The 15,764-nt window shown below is 36.1% G+C and overlaps 1 protein-coding gene across 1 annotated transcript in view; it reads right to left on the bottom strand.

Annotated features, from left to right (window-relative positions):
- The window catches only part of DNAH7 (dynein axonemal heavy chain 7), a 158,490-nt gene that overhangs the window by 61,600 nt on the left and 81,126 nt on the right, over positions 1-15,764 (bottom strand). The window contains exons 32-38 of the mRNA XM_087949540.1: positions 13,259-13,435; positions 12,359-12,490; positions 10,024-10,248; positions 8,832-9,029; positions 5,189-5,344; positions 2,175-2,343; positions 1,017-1,143 (exon numbers count right to left, since the gene is read on the bottom strand). Of these exons, the coding sequence (XP_087805666.1) occupies positions 1,017-1,143; positions 2,175-2,343; positions 5,189-5,344; positions 8,832-9,029; positions 10,024-10,248; positions 12,359-12,490; positions 13,259-13,435 (1,184 nt within the window). The remainder of the gene's footprint in view (positions 1-1,016; positions 1,144-2,174; positions 2,344-5,188; positions 5,345-8,831; positions 9,030-10,023; positions 10,249-12,358; positions 12,491-13,258; positions 13,436-15,764) is intronic.

Here is a 15,764-nt window from a genome sequence, read left to right as displayed (position 1 = left end):
AGAGACTGGTTAAAGAACCCTTGGCCTTCAAGCAATTAAGGACCAAAAATTATCACTCAAAAACAGTGATCAAGAGTCAGTCACCTACACCATATTCATTTTATGAGACCAATCCAGAAATATTGATTATTTTTAATTATTCTTCCAATTTATTTACTAAGGGAAATTCATATTGTATTCTCTAGTTTATAACGTTCATTAGTTGCTTAGTTATCCAGTTCTTTGTGTTCTTTAGCTTATGAGCCATGATGGTGCAGTGAAAAGCAAGCCCTTTCAAGGTTGCAAAAGGTGGCCAAGAACAGAAGACTAATTACTGATTAAATATCCACCGACAGAAGTTTCAAAAACAAACCAGAGTAAGCAGGGCTTCAAGGACGACTCTGAGTCTAAAGAACTTCTTTGCTTCCTGAAAAGAACACATCCCCAAGGGCTGGTTTTTATCCCTTATGGGAGAGGCCATCACCTTCCAGCCTTACTCCCAAGTCGCCCTTGCTGCTTCAGCTGCTCTTTCCTTCGAGCAGCCCTGCACGCATGCGCACTGGGCACAGGCTCCCTGGAGTCCTCTGCATCATTGCTGCCAGACTTCACAAGCTCCGAAGGCAGCACCCCACTCTCCGATAGTCCTGGCCCCATCCCTGAACCACACCCAGGCCCCTCCTCTGAGTCCTCGCTATCAGAAACCTCTGCCATTCACACCTGCTGCCGGCGAACCACAACAAGTCTGGGGATCCAGGAATATGAGTTTGGAGCCTGTAAAGTGGGGTATTACTAGGGAAACCGAATGTGTTCTCCTGCAGTTTGGGGAGGGGGGTATGGCTTTTAATAGTTAATTTGATTATTGACTACAGTGTATTGGCATGTTATGATGCTATCAGAGAAGACCTGCTGGTGGGAAATGCAAATACTACAGCTAAAGCTTCTGGATGATATGATGCTTGGGAAGGATATCATGGCAGACAATCATTATCTTTTTTTAAATTTAGGTTAATATACCACAATATAACAATGTCACCTACCATATTGTAAGATGCCAATCTAATATTCGGGAGAAAATTGTATACATTGAAACATCATCAAACTCATTAATGGTAATTGTGTTGAAGTGTCTCAGGTATCGAGGAGTGATTGCATTCCGACCTCCACCTGTAGGGGAAGCAAATCACTGATGCACATACAATAAATCTAAATCTATCAAACACTTCTGCAACCAATTTGAATTCTTCCTACTCTCTATGCATCAATCAAAGGAGACTTTGTATTAAGAGCAGCTTCTATAATCCAAATACACGGGCCACAGGCAAAAGACAATTTATTTTGAGGAAGGAGGAATGTGTACGCCTTTCACACAATACAGTAAAAGTGACACCAATCCTATCCAAAGTCTTGCTATATCAATAAACACACACTATTACAGTTATTACTTATAAAGGCTCTCAATCCATGCTAATATTTAGAATTGGTCAAAGGGAGGATTCATCCGTGAAAAATCTACCTCTTTAATCACATTGAGACAAGGTTTATGGCAGGATCCCCAATCCCCAGTCCGTGGACTGAAACTGGTCTGCAGCATGCCAGAAACTGGGTCATGAAAACAAGCAAAGCCCCATCTGTGGGGTGCAGGCAGCACATGAAACCATGTACCCTTCAGTCCATGGAAAAACCTCTCTCCACAAAACCGGTCCCTGGTGCCCAAAAGGTTGGGGACTGCTGGCTTATGGGATCTCTTAAACAAACCATATCTTTTAAACAAAAATGCAATCCCTATTTCTTTGGGTTGGGGGGAAAACAGGAATTAAAAGCATAGACCAGCCTCTGTGTTTCTAGCTCAGGCAAGGAATTCTGGAATTATTATTTCCACATATTAAATTGTAGATCTCCCTGCATATTTCCCTCCTAAACCAATGATAGGAAACTCAGGAGAAAAGAGGACTAGTTTTATCAACCCACAGTTCGACTGCAACAAATCACTGAGGCTCTTTACAGACCCTCTCAAGGATCCAGAGAGACTCAGCCATTTTCAGCCTTAGAGGCCCCTTCCCATACAAGCAAATTTAAATGATGATGCACAAGTGACAAAAAAAGAAGTGACTTAATTTGAATATTTGAAAAGAATAAATCAGTAGCAAGTCTGGCACTTTAGAAATGTATTCTCTAACTAGAACTAAAAAACATACCTGCTGGTCCCATTGCACAAATAATTTGGATGTCCACTAGTCTAATCATAGTACAGTCTTTCAGGTCATACCAGTTCCAGTGATCCAACCACTGACGAAGTAACTCCACTGGAGGTTGAGCCCCATAGACTTCTCTTGCTGGCATATTGACATCGTCAACAAATACCACCTAAAAAACAAAACTGTTTCTCAAAAGGACACTGATTCTGTACAGGGTCTATAGGTTACACCCAAAAGACATTTTTTAAAAAATGCTGCTGAGTTCATCTAGAGTAAGCTTGTTTCCAGGCAAATCGGTAACAACCAACCTGCTCTCCTCTTGCATATTTCTAAGACAGTGTAAAATGCTATGGGAAAATTCCCACTTTCTATAGTTATTGATTGGAGTCCAACACATCTCAGCCTACATCTCAGGTATCTTAGCTCAGTTCTAAATCAAGGGTTAAGGACAATATTCAATCCTTTGCTCTATTGCCTGTATTATACCTATTCTTAGGATAGATATACTGAGTATGGCTATTCATGTACTAAAAGTATATATATCTTTGGTATCCGTGTTACAAAAATCTGGAAGACCACTAGAGATACATATTAAGGAAATTCTTCCATCCTCATTTTTGCAGTTCAGATATAGAGGCTCTAATGTACCATGCTAAATTATAATATGGTTTCTTTTTGTTTGTCTGTTGCATAAACACAGGCAATTGTAGTATATTGAATAAATTGTGGCTAAACCATCCATGTCTTAGTGTAATATGTGAAGCCAAGCTAATTCTTATCTCCTTTCTCTTCTTTGAGGATCTTTGAACATGAGTTAGTTTTTCTTCTTGCTGTTTCTTTAAAAAAGGTTATTGCCATGGAAGCTGCCCATGAGCTAGCTGATAAATGAAACAATACAAACTGATTGCAAGAAAAAAAGATTAAGAAAAGTGGGGTTCCACTGCACAATGAATTATTTGCAATTTATTTGCATGTTAATGGAGGCAATTTTATCCAATTTGAACTACTAAATGGCACTTTGTTATCCAGTAACAAAACCAGTGGATGAAAAAACAGTCTAGGTCTTTTCACTATATTTTCTACTAGTGCAAATTTTGTTCAGCTGTTTACAATCACCCCTGTGGTGTCACAGCCCTAAGCCTGTATCAGAGATTTTGGGAAGATGTTTGAGGATGATGTTTTCATTTCCAAAATTAAAGTTCTGCAGTAGATTGGAAACCACTGAGTTGTATTTGCTATGACCATCATTAAATTTATTTTGGCTTGCTATTAGTCTGCAATTTGTTTTGGCCCAGTGTATGGGTCTTTAAATTAGTTGACGTTTTTAAAGTGGTTTCTTGTAAAATATAAGTTTTACATATAATTTGTAATTTGCAATTTGGGGTTCTTATCTCAAAAAAGTCATATTAGAAATATGCACTTATTTATTATTCTTTTTATTGATTGAGTGATTGATTCATTATATTTATACCTTATTGTGAGCATATGCAGATTCTGGAGAACTTAAATAAATAACCCAAGTTTCTTCCTTTGAGTTATGTAAAGATGCTTGCTTCTTGGTTCATTTGCTCCAGAGTCCAGAGAATAGTAAAATATAATCATTAATTCTCAATCTAAAATGATGTGATACATTGTTCCTATCTCATTACTCTACCATTCTAGATGCCATGAATAACATCTGTCTAGAATGGTGCGTCTTCATATGCATACATAAGTGTGTGTGTGTGTGTGTGTGTGTAGAGGGGATGGGGTATAAACATATAAATGTGGTCTAGCTCCAATTACTTCAGTCAGAATTACTGACAAAATGTACTTAAGACTTGTGTGCATGAGACAGGCAATCTAGTAATTGCTTCACTTAAGCAATTCGTTCATTTTTGCATGCCAATAACATCTACTCCAAAGTGATAGAATAGTGGGTTGCCAGCTAAGTGCATTTGGAATCAGCATCTACCTGGACAGCTTAGACAGTTGTTCTTCTTCCCACTTTTGCCCTTCTTTCATTCCCCAGATTGTGGCCCAAGGAGGGAAGAACTGAAAACCACAGCATTTGACTTCTTGACTTATTCTCGGGACTTCCTTAAGATTTTGTGTTAATGAATTCAGAAAAGTCATCTCACACTCAAGAAATTATGCAGAAGGAATTAACAGATTCAAGGAAGCTGTGCTCTTAAGAAAGTTGGATTTATCTGGAGGTAAATACAACTTCTACATGATTTGGCGGCCATGGTTAGTTGGATTTTGGAGATTACATGATCCAGAATTTTGCCCCCATGTTCCTTGTTAACACATTAAGCAAATCCAAACTCTGAATCAGATTTAGAGTTGCACTACATGGGTTATTTTTTCTATGATCTTTTTATCCCATCTTTCTTATTTTATAAATAACTTAAGGCAGCAAGCATACTTAATACTTCTTCCTCCTCCTATTTGCTCCACAACAGCACTTCTGTGAGATGGGTTGGGCTGAGAGAGAGTGACTGGCCCATTGGCCAAAGGTCACTCAGCTGGCTTTCATGTCTAAGGCAGGACTAGAACTCATAGTCTCCTGATTTCTCGCCCCAGCTTTTTAACCTATAGACCAGGTTGTCAAACTCCTGGCCCGTGGGCCGGACGCATCACATGCTGGCCACCCCCATGCCCGGGTTAGCGAAGGGGGGAAATCCCGATATGTCACGTGACACCACCATGATGATGTGAGTTTGACACCCCTGCTATAGACCAAAACTGGCTCGTTCATATTCCTGTACAGGTTTGGAATGAAAACCACAGCAATACCATAACCATTGTGAACATGAGATACAAGTGAAAACTGCTGCTTCCATGTTTAAAATCTGTGGGAAAATTTGTAGAACCATAACATTTTAAAATTAGGCAGCAATTTATATATCGTTGTGCTTTTGACAAAGGAAGTATTGTATCTCTGTTTGGCACTCAAAATATACCAATTAAAAACAATGCAGAGGGCCTGCCACAAGCAGGGCGACAAGTTGCATTTCTATCTTTTAAGTTACCATTTTCTTTCCTAGGGGAGGACCGTAGACTCCTTTTCTCCTTTTATCAAGCTTAGACATGATGATGTTCTGAGTCTGGGCTGCCGTCGTCTGCGCTGAGAAGTTAATGAGCAGTGGTTTGTAGATTTCCTTATTTAAACGATTTAAAAGAAAATCCTGTCAAGATAGTTTTAAAAAGAGACAAGATTAGCTCACATGAGCATATCAATGTGGCAGCCCAGAAAAAGACAAGCAGAAGGGCTGTTTTTATTGCAAGTCATTCGAATGAGGTGGCTTTTTCCCCTTCAAGTTTGCTAGTTATTCTCTTTAGAAAAATGATGGGCAGGTAACAAATGCAAAGTCATTAACATTCAAGCTTCTCTAATGAGTTCCTGCAGAAATAAATCAAAGAGGTTCTAAATTTAAAGGCACCTTTTTATATAGATTAAGATTGAATGCATCACTGATGTTTTGAAATATTATTGGACTCATTAACAACTTCTGGAATATCACATGAACAGGCTAAGTATAGTGGCCTTTTCAATAAATACAGGTAGTCCTCGACTTACAGCAGTTTGTTTAGATAATTCAAAGTTACAACAGCACTGAAAAAAGTTGCTTATGACCCTTTGTCACACCTACCACCTTTGCAGCATCCCCACGATCATGCGATCGAAATTCAGATGCTTGGCAACTGGTTCATACATATGACCGTTGCTGTGTTCCAGGGTCATATGATCACCTTTTATGACCTTCTGACAAGCAAAGTCAATGGGCAACCTGGATTCATTTAACAACCAGATAACTAACTTATCAACTGCAGTGATTTACTTAACAACAGAGGCCAGAAAGATTGTAAAACAGGGCAAGATTCACTTAACAACTGTCTTCCTTAACAACAGAAATTTTGGGCTCAACTGTAGTCGTTAAGTCAAGGACTACCTGTACAGAAGTTGGTTCTCAGGTCCTAAGTTCTGCAATGATGTTAGTCCTGAGGATCTTTTTTGGTTTCCCCAAATCTACAATTCAGAGAAATAGTTTTACCCAAAAACAATTTTCAAAAAAATAATGAATATTATTTTAAAAATTATACTTATGTTGGAATGTATAATCATGCACGGTAGCAAGCATCCTCTCTAATAAACAGCAATTTATTACATGCACAGAATGGAGACCGAATTAACTTCTATCTAATGCCACTAAATACTTGAAACAGGAAGAAGTGGACACCTAGGAAGGGAATGGATGCCTAAGGGGAATTAGTTTCCAACAGTAAAATGCCTTTCTCAGCTTCTAAAAGAATTAGATGTTTCAATCCTTGTCATGGTGACATTCAGTTTCAGGCTGTGGGTATTAGGCTGAATCTGCAAAGAATGGCAGAGCCATAAAGTTTATGTTACAGCCAGCAGCCATCACAGATCAGGGTAGATTTAGGGTATTCAATTCAGAAAGTGTAATATTGTTCATGTATTTTGGAAAGTGACAAGGATTAACCTTATTAGTACTAATAGCACTATAGTATAACTTATTTACAAAAATACGAGCCAGATAAAGGATAAGCAAAACAGAATATTAAAAGAAGAATACAGGAATGGCTACGACCAGCAAGAAATGATCTGAATTGACACAACTAGGTTGACAACTCATCTCTCAACTCACTAGTTTAAGTATGCACATGTTTTCCTTATGTACCTTTCTCTTCTTCTCAAAATGTACAAGAGAACAACAAGTTGTTTGATACCAATACATAATGGATTTTTCCATGTCTACTTTACTAAACTGAATGCTGTTTTAATGGGTAAAGAAATTTGTGGTTTAATTGTGTCAAAACATCCACTTAGGAAGAGGAGGAGAAGGAAGGTGATGATATAGACACAGCTGTAATACGCTATCAGCACAGCTCAATCCAATCTTTATTTTTTAAGAAAAGCTGATAATAAATAAATTTAATAATAAATTGATAATAAATTTATAAATTTATAAATTTATTCTGATTACCCTAAAATAAGATTGCCAACAATAACATTTCAGCAATTGTGTAAACAACACTTTGGTGTTTCATGTGAACCATGGCTCCCATGGTACTGGTACTAATACTTTAAAACAGTATTAAACAAAATTTATATCAAAGAGTGATTAAATAAAAACCCATTATGGCGCTTTATTGAAAAAATAATTTGTAGTTTAAGTACTTCATATAAAATCAGAATAAAATTATTAACATTAAAATTGGCACAATTGTTGGGGGCCATTTGCCACTTTTCTTTTTTTTAAATGCACTTTTATTGAAAGTTTTAATAACAAAGGTAAAAGAAACTACACACTAAACTCAGAAAAAAAGAAAAGGAAAAGGAAAAAGATAGTAAAAGGTGCACAGGGGAAAAAGAAAAGAGAAAGGAAAGAACAAGAGAAATAAAATATTTAGCTTCTGATCTTCATCAAAATAAGTACAAACAAATTTAATAATTTATAACCCCCTATGTTACATGACCCTTTCTTCTGAAGAACAGATTTACTTATTTATAATATGAATGTAATAATTACTTACATTAATAAAATCAGTTATACTGAAGGAAGACCCAAAAAAGTAACTTACATGTTAGCAATATTAGATTGCTATGGATTCCATACTGGAATTTTTGCAATCGTTTATCTATATTAGAAATCCATAATTTAAAGTTATATAAATAATGTGATAGAATTAAAAATGATTTTATTGAGTGCAACAAATCCTCCAATAGGTTAAATCAGATAAGATTTTTAAAGGTAACTAATAACATTTCTAAAGGTAACTAATAATGTTGGGAAAAATAAAAATGCTCTGCAATAGATACTTTTGGGGAAAGTTTTCTGCAAGCCTCTGACTATGATTACCATTTGCCATCGTGGTATTTTATTGGAAAACAACATTTGTATTGAAATAACACAAATTGTATATTAACAATCCTCAGGTCTTCAAAATGTAGACCATTCTACATCATACTTAACTTTATTTAAAACAAAAGACAGCATTAGAAAGTTAACCTTATAAGTATGTCCCTTTTTGTCTTTTTTTCACAGGTATCCCCAGTGTGCACAACACATGGGTGGTGGAAAACAAAGCACAAAACCTCAGTTCAATCTGATCATTCCTTCAAGCATGCTACAACTCTCCAACACCTGTTGTGAATAAATAAAGTTGGGAGTGTGGCCACTATTTCAGAAGAACATTTAGTATGTTCTACCCTGTGGCATGGATATATTGTAGGCCTAGGGCAGGTATCACATGCCCTTTAAGACAGAGACCTTCAGATGGAAGGGCCTGGAACGAGAAAAAAATCATTCTGTGAACTCGAGGGTTTCCCAGAATTGAAAGAGGTTCCATGGGAGACTAAGGAGAGGGAGTGGGGAGGTAGTAGGTAGGTAGGTAGGTAGGTAGGTAGGTAGGTAGGTAGGTAGGTAGAAAGGAAGGAAGGAAGGAAGGAAGGAAGGAAGGAAGGAAGGAAGGAAGGAAGGAAGGAAGGAAGGAAGGAAGGATCATTTGAACACAACCAATCTGATTCTGAACAATGTAATGTTCAGTTAAAAAAATAAGGATCCAGCTTTCCTGCAGCAACCCATTTCTTTAATTGAAACTGTAGGGATCTTGTACCAAGTATATAATGCATGTTTCATGTATACATACTATAATATATGAACTCTTGCCAGTTCCCGTGGGTCCAACAAATATGGTAGGTTTCTGATGTGTTGTCAGTAAGTCCATCAATGAAAAGTATCGTATAGTATCCAAAGTGGGAACAATTATTTCATTGAACAACATATCCTTTGATATAGGTGGAGCTGACTGAAGTGCTTCTATCCATGGTTCCCATCTTCCAGCTCCCTGTTTCAAAATTTAAGACCAAGTAATTAGAAAGCATTGCAGTGTGTGGGGGGGGGGTGTTACATAAGCCTGCAATTTCCTCATCCAGTGATATCATGCATATCTCATTGCATTAGCAACTGATTATTTCAAAGTGCTTAGGCATTTGTGCTTATAATTGACTTTTTAAACTATCTGTTTATGTCAGCATCGTTTTTTCCTTCATTCTTTATAACTTTAATAATAAATAACAAAAGACTGTAGAGGTTTTTTTTCAAGTATTGTACACTGTATGCTATACTTCTAAATTTAAAATTCAGGATAAGGTCCTGACATGCTATGGAGAGATCATCTCTGCAGAAAGTGAGAACCAGGTCAGATTTTCCTTGTTTTTTTTCTTCAATGGCTACGTTGTATATGTTTGTTCATTTACTTGTTTATTTTATCTATAGGCTGCTTGATTCCCAGTAACTCTGGACAACTTACAAATAGATAAAATGTTTTAAAACAAGGTTCTGGAGGACAGGTTCTGCCTCCCCAAATAAACCAAAATTTCATGACACAAACGTCCCCACCCCAAACCTTTAACTAGCCCTTGTTTTAAGGAGCCTGTCCTGCAGCTTTTTGGCTGTTGAATGATTGGAATTTATCAGTTCCAATTTGTAGGCACTGAACTACTTTCTATCGGTTTCAATGGAAAAGGGTTAAGGACCATTTTAATTCTCTTATTAAAAGCACATTAGCTGAAATACAACTTCAGATAGCATCTTCCTGATGAGAATAAGTATAAATTTATCTCAATGGCATATCTCAATGGCAAATCTCACTTCTCTTGCTTATTATCATAATGTAATAAGTGCATCAAGCATTTAATAAATAAATGTGTCCTACTTCCACAGCTATTATTTTTTTTCATTTGTACGTGAGCCAAATCCCACAATTCAAATAATTAGATTACAATAATAATTTTATCAATTGCTCTTTGAAAATCTCTGTTCAAAACAAACACACTCACATCTTTGATAAATCGATATTCATAAATTGTTCCATCTTCTGGATAGGGAACAGTTAAGATTTTTGCCCGGAAATGCTCAACCCCACTCAACAATTTATACTTTTCTCTTGTCTCATCAGTCATTGGTCCTTCAAGCAGTTCACGCACAATCTTGTCGAACTTCAGTCGATCTTCTTCTTTACAACTGGCTCCAACAGACCATGTGAGTGCAAACACAAAAATGCTCTGGAGTATTCGAAAACAAATTAAAAGTAATCATTCATACACACATCAACAACATTTCAAGTTTCAATCTTACAGTTTTAAGAAATCTACAGAACAAAACCAAGTGGTCAAAAGTTGCATGGGGGGAAAACATGTAATCCCAAACTAAATAAGCTCAGAAGTCACTCTGTATATGTCAGTCAGAGTAGTGTACTAACAGATACATGCTGATAGCTGATAGCAACCAGCAATGATTAAACTTTAATTCCTGCCACATACCTTTCCAACCTCCTCTTCCTACAGAAGCCACCTCCAACCTGCAAGTCTTGTAATCCAGATTAAGAGAGCTGGGGCAGAAAATGCTGACAGATGTCAAATAACATTTTCAGATACTTTCTAAGGCAGAGGTGTCAAACTCGCGGCCCATGAACTGGATGCATCATGCATTGGCCACACCCATCCCCAGTTTAGCAAAGGGAAAAAAGTCACGATACATCACGTGACGATAACAATGTGCCGCGAGTTTGACAGCCCTGTTCTAGGGTTTGGGGGTGGGCATAGGGAAGCCAGTAAAATGGCTGCATTAAGCCAACAGAATTGTGCTTATTATTTTTCAAATCTACCATGAAATTTCAAATATTGAAATGTTGATAGGAAAAAAAAAATGAGACTGGAGAATATAGGTAAATTATCCATCCTGCACAAGAACATGCAGGGGAATTGGAAATCTGTTCCAATGGATGTAATTAGCCTAGAGGAAAATATTATTGGGTAAAAACTGAAATTGCAAGATTTTTTTTATTCATTGGTATTTCTGTCACTACAGCATTCCCTAGAAAGGCTTCCCCGGACCATTCTACATTCCTTTCATTCCCAAGGCAAAAACCCATATGTTTTCTCCTTAGGTTGCTATCTATGTGAAGTTCTGTTTGTCACACTATAGAAGGTATATCAAAGCTGGAAATGATGCAGAAGCAAGCAGCTCACATGCTCAGATGCCTACACCACCTTTCTCATAAACAAAAAAAAGGCTGGAACATCTGGGGCTCTTTAGCATGGATAAAGGACAAAGGAGGAAACACGATCAAGATGTTTAAAATAATGCATGGAAAAAAGCATACAGAAGAAAGTTCTCCTCCATCTTTCAAAACACTAGAAGCAGTAGCTCTAAAACTAACTGGAAGGAGAATTAAGCAGAAAAAAGAAAGTATATCTTCTTCTACCACATAATTAACCTGTGGAATTCATTACTACAAAATGTGACGTCCACTAATCTGAATGGCTATCGGATAAATTCAGAAACAGAATTATAATTTCTTAAGTTTTAGTGTCATCTCCAGGATGGGGAAAGCATACCTCTGTCTGCAAGAGGGAGGGGGGAACGTACAGATGCTCTTTGCTTGCTACCTGGTTCAGTGACCATTCAAATTTATGACAGTGCTGAAAAATTAAACTTAGAATCGGTCCTTGAAGTTGTGGCCATTGCAGCTTCCTCGTGCTGATGTGATTGTGATTCAAGCATTTGACAAATGGCACACATTTACAACAGTCACAGTGTCCTGCGGTCACATGGTTGCCATTTGCAACCTTCATAGCCGGCTTCCAACAAGCAAAATTCAATGGGGAAACTGGCATGAAGTTGCAAGTCATACTCACATGGCATTGTGCTTAACAACCACAGTGAATCACTTAACAGGTGCAGCCAGAACTGAGGTTGTATGTTTGGTGTGGTCACCTGATGGTTTGTTTTACAACCTTGACACTTGGAGTTACCAGTCCCAATCAGTGAGTGAGGACTATCTGTATCTTCATCTCCTTCTTGGCAACACTCCGTAGGTGGAGATCATGGTGAAATATGTGGACCAAGGTGGGCCTGAGTATGATCCAAAATTATTCTTCTATTAATATTTTAGTTTTTATTATAAACCTATGAAAGGTTAAATTTTCTATTTATTATGCTGTTAATTGATTTGGATGTCAATAAACCAAGACTTTAATTTCATGATGATACAAAAATAAAATGAATTTAACATCACACAAGCATGCTTTTTCTGGCCTCTTAGTGATTTTTCACCTCTGAAAAGTTCAGAGAACTTCAAACTATTCAGTGTACTTAGAAGATCTTGCCCACCTCAAGCCATGAAAATATTTCACGGTCAGTAACAGTTTTAAGTTTTGCTTCATTGTGAAATTCATCCATCATGCAGTCCATGAGATTCATTAAAGACCGAACCAGGTTTGTGTCTGATGTTGGAGAAAGTTCCTAGGAAAAAAGAAAATGTGACCTCATTTGAATACCATTCTTCTATTGCTGATTTAGGAACAACTTTAACTGATTTTGCTTTATACAGTAATGCAGTTTTAACAATGTGGCCACAGAGAGGAAAACAACAAAACACTGGTTTCTAGAGACTCTTTATTTAGAACTTTGGGTAAGAAATAAGATTGTAATAACAGGTATGGAAAGAACACAATTAGCAACCAATGTGATATCCTTGAAATAATAATTACCAAATCCAACTGCAGAATAGGGACTAATTTGTGTAGTTGTAGAACAAATGCTAAATCTTTATTCCATTTCCATTAATAGCTAAATTACTACAAATATATTTTAAAATGTAGCACATAAACAGCTAAACAAACACCTCAATAGCCACATTTTCAGAAAAAGACAACATTTTATACCACTTTGAGTGAAGTATTTATTACACTGAAACAAATAATGGTCTGGACAATGTCCAAATGAAAGACCATCTCAGAGTTCCCAATGGACCCTGTCTTGAGTTCCATACTGAAGCAAAAACTTATTTTTATATTATGTAAATAAACAAGTAAAATTAACTCACACATCTATGTCCTAAAAACTAACATACGCACACACACACATACACACGTATATGCATACATAAATATTTTTGTTACAGAACCACTATTAACAACAGTGAATACACCATTCGTGTCTCATATGTAAACATATTTTATATATTGTTAATAATATTTTTAAAAGTAAATAAATACCACTTTATCATACCTTTGTACATTTTCTAACAAATTCAACAGAAAGTGGAATGATTCTATCAAATAAGCCTGTTATAAATTCTTTATGCAAAGTGGTGACTGTAGGTGGCATTAGATGTAACCAAGACAACATCAAAGGTCTCCAACCTAGCATGTGAGGCTCCATGTAGACCATTCCACACCTAGAAACCTGCAGGAAGAGAGAACACCTTCACATAATAAAAACTTCTAGGTATTTCATTAGGTATCATGAAATACTGAAACTATCACTGAAACTATCAGGTTTTTTTTTTCAAGGAAGTGTATTGATAGTGTTGTTTTTACCTTATTGTAAGCTGCCTAGAGTCGCTTGAGGCAAAATGGGTGGCATGTACATTTAATTAATTAATTAATTAATTAATTAATACCAATGAAGAAAAGTTGGCTTAATTTACCTATTATACAAAATCAAGCAGAAAATGTGTCTAATTTTTAATCAAATGACAGACTAAGTGAAAGTAAAAGAGATATAGTATCATTTAGGGTTTGGTTACTTTTCTAACATCCACCCAAAAGAATACTGTAGCTCTTTTTCTTCATCTGATCCGCAAGAGCAATCTAAATATGAGGGAAATTATTAAATTTAAGCACTCATCCAAAAAGGACAGTGCAAAACAACATGTCTCCTAACTGATAAATCTTTCCACGAAGACACTCTACATTACATTTCAGTTTTTAGAAATGGAGATTTGGAATTATGAGAAACAACAAGAAATGCCTGCAGAACAAGAAGATTGCGACAAAGAAGAAGCCATCTTAATGAACAAGTAATCTTAGGTGGGGGGAAAAAAGGAAAGGGGGGAAAGAGAATGGAAAGTTTAAGATTGGGAAAAACAACTCCAAAAAAAATAGAGTGAAAAATAAGTATAAAATCAGAAAGCAACAGAAGAGGGAAATGCAGAAGAGAGAATTAGAACTAGAGAGACAAGGGGAGGGAGAAGATGAGAGGGAAGAAAGAAAGGAAAAGAAGTTATAAAGGACAGAAGCAAAATATAGAGAAACAGGGCCTATTTAGAGATCATGGGTGAAAACTTAATGGAAAAAGGGATTCTGCAAAGGTACATAAGATAGTATGGTTATATTAGAAACAGAAATAATTTTAGAAAATATGAAAAAATGTATGATTAAAATGTCTGATAAAATAGCTATCGTAATTCAGTGGAATGCTTGTCAATAAATAAATGTAACAAAAGGTATATTTAATGATTTATAAAAATATGTGAAGAGAAATAAGGGAAAAATGAATTATGGAGAATATGTGTGTTTTTAAGGAAGTATGATATTTAATTGAAAAGAAGTGTTAAAGATGTTAAGATTTTAACGATTATTAATGATAGAACTGAACTGGAATGGAATGAGGGTTTATAATTACATATATTTACAATCTTTTTTTTTAAGAATATAGTGTGTATTATAAGAATGTACCAAGCAGAATTCGATTGGAAGTTATGTATTATGTATTATATTGAAGGTCATAAACTTAAGGTATATATTGAAGTTTAAATAAGAGTTGAATGGATGTAATTAAAAGATATAAAGGTGTCATACTCCAATTAGTAACTACAGGAGAAATTTTGTTTAATGAGAAAAGATAATATGAAATTGAAACAGAACAGACAAAAGTATAAATATAATGATTTGAATTGAGATGAGATAATCAAAATAAAATTGAGAAAATTAAAAGAGGGGGAAAACTATATAGAAAATGTAAAATAGGATAAGATATGGAATAGAATACAAAAAGGAGCATGAAATTGAGTTTTGTGTCTGTATAAAGAAGTTCAACCCGGGACCATGCTATTTTCAAAAAAGATGTTTTACTTGTATTTTGTATGTGTGAAAACCCAAATAAAACTTTATTTAAAAAAATATGAGGGAAATTATTAAATTTAAGCACTCATCCAAAAAGGACAGTGCAAAACAACATGTATGACAGATTCACTGTCTCCAAACTGATAAATCTTTCCACGAAGACACTCTACATTACAAAAATAGCAAGATATTTAAAAAAAACAAAGGGTCTTCAGTCATGCTCCCCTGGTAGTGTGTTATTTGTTTGCTTGTTAAATTATATGCTGTCCATCTCACCAATACAGCAACTCTAAATGATTTATAATCTAATAAAAAGTTTAAAAGTGCTAAAACAAACATTAAAATTTGAAAAATTGAATAGAAAAGTTAAAACTTAATAACCAAAATAATGGATGGTCTGGTAGTAAAGACCTTCTATATCCTGTCAGCCACCTGCAATGAAGCAGGCCCCTCTTGGGGCCCCAGACCAAGCAGCAGAGCCAAATTTTTAGGTTGTTCAGGAAGACAAGGAGTGTGGGGACGAACCTCGCCTCTGATGGAAGAATATTTCAAAGAATGGAGACACAGCAGAAAGGGCTCTTCCCCGAACCCTACCAGTCAAAATTCTTTGGCTGGTGGGATTTGAAGTAGTCCTTCTCTGCTGGAATGAATGGGGCAAGGATGGGATG

Source organism: Notechis scutatus, chromosome 1 (genome assembly GCF_049901735.1).
Source record: "Notechis scutatus isolate UNSWTSFEM ecotype Mainland chromosome 1, rNotScu1.2, whole genome shotgun sequence".
Lineage (NCBI taxonomy): Eukaryota > Metazoa > Chordata > Lepidosauria > Squamata > Elapidae > Notechis > Notechis scutatus.
The sequence above is the reverse complement of the archived record's forward strand: the minus strand, read 5'-3'. Positions and strand labels throughout refer to the sequence as shown.